The sequence below is a fragment of the Pyrgilauda ruficollis genome, unplaced genomic scaffold (genome assembly GCF_017590135.1).
Source record: "Pyrgilauda ruficollis isolate IOZ18807 unplaced genomic scaffold, ASM1759013v1 scaffold21, whole genome shotgun sequence".
NCBI classification, from domain to species: domain Eukaryota; kingdom Metazoa; phylum Chordata; class Aves; order Passeriformes; family Passeridae; genus Pyrgilauda; species Pyrgilauda ruficollis.
Window position 1 is genome coordinate 9,172,219 of NW_024520318.1, and position 4,417 is coordinate 9,176,635.

The 4,417-nt window shown below is 58.6% G+C and overlaps 1 protein-coding gene across 1 annotated transcript; it reads left to right on the forward strand.

Moving 5' to 3' along the window:
* Nucleotides 1-646: 646 nt before the first annotated feature.
* On the forward strand, nucleotides 647-3,714 carry NMUR1 (neuromedin U receptor 1). The gene is made up of 3 exons (XM_041467965.1): nucleotides 647-734; nucleotides 1,156-2,052; nucleotides 3,320-3,714. Exons 2-3 carry the CDS (start codon nucleotides 1,158-1,160, stop codon nucleotides 3,712-3,714), a joined length of 1,290 nt encoding a protein of 429 aa, XP_041323899.1. The 5' UTR covers nucleotides 647-734; nucleotides 1,156-1,157.
* The last annotated feature ends 703 nt before the right edge of the window (nucleotides 3,715-4,417 follow it).

The window sequence follows — 4,417 nt, forward strand, 5'->3', positions numbered from 1 at the left end:
AGCGCGGGCAGACCCGGGCGCGGCGGGGGCGCTGGGCGGACGCGGAGCACGGGGCGATGCTGCAGCAACTTCTTCGCACCAAAGTGTGACGGGAGCCGGCTGGAGGCACCTGCTTCACGGGGAAGTGATTCCGGTGAGCCAGGGATGGCACATCTGGAAGTGGGAGACCTCGGGAAGCCGCTGGGTCCATCTGCATTTCGCCGAGATGAGCCCGGACAGACGGGCGCTGCACGGGGCGGCCGCGGGGCTGATCGATGCTTTACTCACCACCGAGGCCACGCAGATGACAAATGCGACGGCTGCCGGAGGGGCAGGAGACGTCTGTGCCGCCCTCCCCTGGGACTCTCAGAGTCGATGGAGTTTATTACCTTAACGTTATTTCCTCTCTCTGAAGGGCAGCTTTTTGGCAGTGCTGCCTTGCAGATAAGGACACAGCCCCTGGCAGGGGCAGGGTCTCGGCACCGCGATTTGTTTGGCCAGCGGTGGGAAGGGAAGCCCCCGGCACAGCCCCCAGCCTCTCAGCTGACAGCGGACAAGAGGGAGAAGGTGGATAAGGGCAGGAGGCTTCTCCCAGCTGAGCTCCGAGGGGAAAGCAGCGGCGGGATTTCATTTGCCTGCCTCTTAAGGCAGTGAAGTCTCCATCCCCTCCCACGTTCCCTCCCCAGCCCTGACCCTGTCCGGCGCAAGGGTGGTGGGACCTCAGCGTTCGCTCATCTGGAGTTTCCCAACGAGCCGTAAGTCCTTATCATGTTAGAAAATCAATTTTCCCTCTGGCTGTTTTATTGGTTGCCCTGCCAGCCCTTCTACATATCCGGTAGAATTGCTGCCAGGAGAGATTTTTGGGGCTGTATCCTGCTCTGCTGACATTCCCCTGATGGGGCAAAGGGGCTGAGGTGGACTGGGGAGCTGACAGGGTTGTTTGCAGATGGGAAATGGAGCAGGAAGCACTTGGGAAGCCTGAAGGAGTTTAGGTGGAGGTTTTGTGTGGTTTCGCAAAGGAAAGGTGGTGTCTGGGGCAGGATGGGTGCGGGAGTGCAGAGCCGTGGAGATCAGCAGAATCCCAGCACCCTGACACCAGTGGGCAGAGGGACAATGGGAGCAGGGGGAGCAGAGAAGTTGGGAAAGCATCCCACAAACCTCTCCATGTCTCCACAGCCATGAATCCCTATGTCAACTGCTCCAGTTCTGAGTTCCCCCTGCCCCGGCAAGACTTCCCTGTGGAGCCCATCAGCCCTGATCTCAGCAACAGGACTCACCCAGAGACTTTTTTCGACCCTAAGGATGCCAACCTGACAGAGGAGCAGCTGCGGGATAAGTACCTGGGACCTCGACGGTCCAACTTCTTTGTCCCAGTCTGTGTCATTTACCTGCTGATCTTCTTGGTGGGGGCTGTGGGCAACACGCTCACCTGCATCGTCATCCTGCGGCACCGGTTCATGAGGACGCCCACCAACTACTACCTGTTCAGCCTGGCCGTGTCTGACCTGCTGGTGCTGCTGCTGGGGATGCCTCTGGAGCTCTACGACATGTGGAGCAACTACCCCTTCCTGCTGGGTGCCAGCGGCTGCTATTTCAAGACGCTGCTCTTTGAGGCCGTCTGCTTCGCCTCCATCCTCAACGTCACAGCGCTGAGCGTGGAGCGCTACATCGCTGTGGTGCACCCGCTCAAAGCCAAGTACGTGGTGACCAGGAACCACGCCAAGAGGGTCATTGTCACCATCTGGGTCTTGTCGGTCGTCTGCTCCATCCCCAACACCAGCCTCCATGGGCTGCAGCCTCTCTACGTGCCAGGACGGGGGCGGGTGCCCGATTCAGAGATCTGCACCCTGGTGAAACCACGCTTGACTTACAATCTCATCATCCAGGTCACCACCATCCTCTTCTTCTTCCTGCCCATGGGGACCATCAGTGTCCTCTACCTTCTTATTGGCCTGCAGCTCAAAAAAGAAAAGATGCTGGAAGCCTTGGGAGCCAAGACTGGCAGCAGCCACAACTGCCACAACCCCCAGGGCCAGAAGAAAGTCAGGAGGAGGCAGGTCACAAAGATGCTGTGTGAGTCGGTGCTGGGCATGGCAGAGCCAGGGACTATCTCCCAAGGCAGTGTTGGGAGGGTGCTGGGGGGAAACTAAGTCATGGGCAGTCCAGAGCACCACAGCTGGGTCATCCCAGAGGAAGGCTGTGGGTCTGGCTTGTGGGGTGTTGGGGCAAAGGCAGATCTGGTCTGGCAGACCTGAGTCCAGCAGTAAGGACTGCTTGGGCCAGCTCCCTCCAAGCCATACTATATCCTCTCCTTGAGGGAAGTGCAGAGTGAGAGAGAAAGATGGGTCGGGGTGGGGGAACCCACTCCCCATCCCTCCACCCAGACCTCAAATTCTGGTAGCAGTGGCAGGGTTTCCAGAAGGGCAGCACTTCTGCCCAGCCCTAAGCCCCTGTGACTCTAACAGGGCAATGACCCAAGGCTGGATTGAAACATCCTCTTTCCCTCTGCTCTTCACTCTTGCTCCCCTCTCCAGCATGGTTCCCAGAGCCTCTGGCCCCCTTCCCAGGAGTAGGAGCTGCCTGCCCTTGGGTAGCTGCCTCTCCCCAGGATGCTGACCTCCACACCCTCCCAGTCCCTTGATAGCACAGCCATGGCACATTGCCCAGCCCAGTCCAACAGCACGGCAAAGCTGCTTCTCTGCCACCTCCCAGACAAGTGGTAACTCTGCTTTCCAAGGCACTTGGGCTGGGGACAAAGAGGGACCTGCCCTGCATGCCACAGAGATGCATTGTGGCATGGGTATGGCAGAGGACCCCAGGACTACCTGTACATATACAGACCTATTCCCTTTCCTTTGTTATAAAACAAACCAACAAAAAACAAACAAACAAACAAAAAAAACCAAAAAAAAAAAAACCAAAATCAAAAGCAGAGCACAAGGAAATGTCTCAAATAGCTCACGCTCCTTGGACTTTGCTGGTGAAGGTGGCAGGTTTCTGGAGGCTGGGTGCCAACAGGGGAGTGAGTCCCCCAGCTGTGCTGCGTGGCTGTGACAGGGCCAGCTGCCTGCCAGTGAGGAGTGGAGAAGTGCAGCACAGAAGGGCCTGAAGTAGCACTGGCAGGAGGTGGAGGGAGAAGATCCTGTCCAGACTTCCAGCTCTTCCATGACAAATCCAGAAGGCACTGAGGGGACCTTTCCCCTCTCCTTCCTCCTCTCTCTCGTGCTTCTCTGCTATGGCCAAAGCTGAAATGGGGCAGTGCTTGGCCAGGGACTGGAGATCTCAGTGGGGTTGGTAATCCCCATCTCCCCAGTAACACTGGCTCCTTGTCTCCCCACAGTCGTGCTGGTGGTGGTGTTTGGCATCTGCTGGGCTCCCTTCCACACCGACCGCCTCGTCTGGAGCTTTGTATCCACCTGGACCAGCAACATGCTCCACATGTTCCAGTACGTCCACATCATCTCAGGCGTCTTCTTCTACCTGAGCTCGGCTGCCAACCCCATCCTCTACAACCTGATGTCCACCCGTTTCCGGGAGATGTTCAAGGAGGTGATGTGCCGCCCCGGCCGCCCGCCGTGGGCGCGGAAGCCGTCGCCCAGCGTCACCCGCGCCACCACGCGCAGCACCGAGTGCGAGCCCGCGCCCGGCGCGCTGCCCCTCTCCGACGCCGAGGAGTACGAGCTGGAGGGCACGGAGAGGGGCCAGGCCACCACCCACGCAGTGTCCCTCTGCTGAAGAGTGGGAGGACAGGGAAGGACCCTGGGATCTTCACTGCCAGCATCCGTCTGACTGTGGCACTCATCCTGTGGTGGGGAGCGGGGCAGGAGCAAGGGGGGATCCCTGCCTCTCTGTGCCGTCCCACTGGGATGGAAAGGTTGGTGGTATCAGCAGCACTGCTCCAGGGTGGCAGTGACCTTGCTGTGCGCTGGATGCATAGCAATGCATCCCAGTGTCCTCAGCACCAGGCCTGGCCAAGGCCAGGGCATCCCTTGTGGTGTGGGGACAGCTGACTTCTATGTCAGGGATATGTCAGCAATCCCTAAAAATATTCCATCCCTCCCGGCCCAGTGGGGTGAACCTGCAGGTACTGGAGCCAGGGGCTTAGGCATCCCAGGCTGTTTTAGGACACAGGGATGGATGGTGTCCCCAGAGGTGTTTGCACCCGGGCTGAGATTCAGGGCTGTGTGAGACGTTTGCATGGGATTGTGGAAAAATCTTATGGGGAAAAAAAGGTCTGTGGGTGCCTTCTCCCTTGAAACCTCTTCAGGGCTGTCTGGCACCAGTGTAACCCTGATTTTCTGGCACATCTCTTCAGTGGTGCCAGCTGGTGCCTGGCTGAAGGGTGCTTGTACAGCTCCTTGCTCCCAGCCTTTCTCATGCCCTGCATTCCCAGCCCTTTGAGGGTAGGGGAAGGAGCACGGCTGCTCCCTCCAGAGCT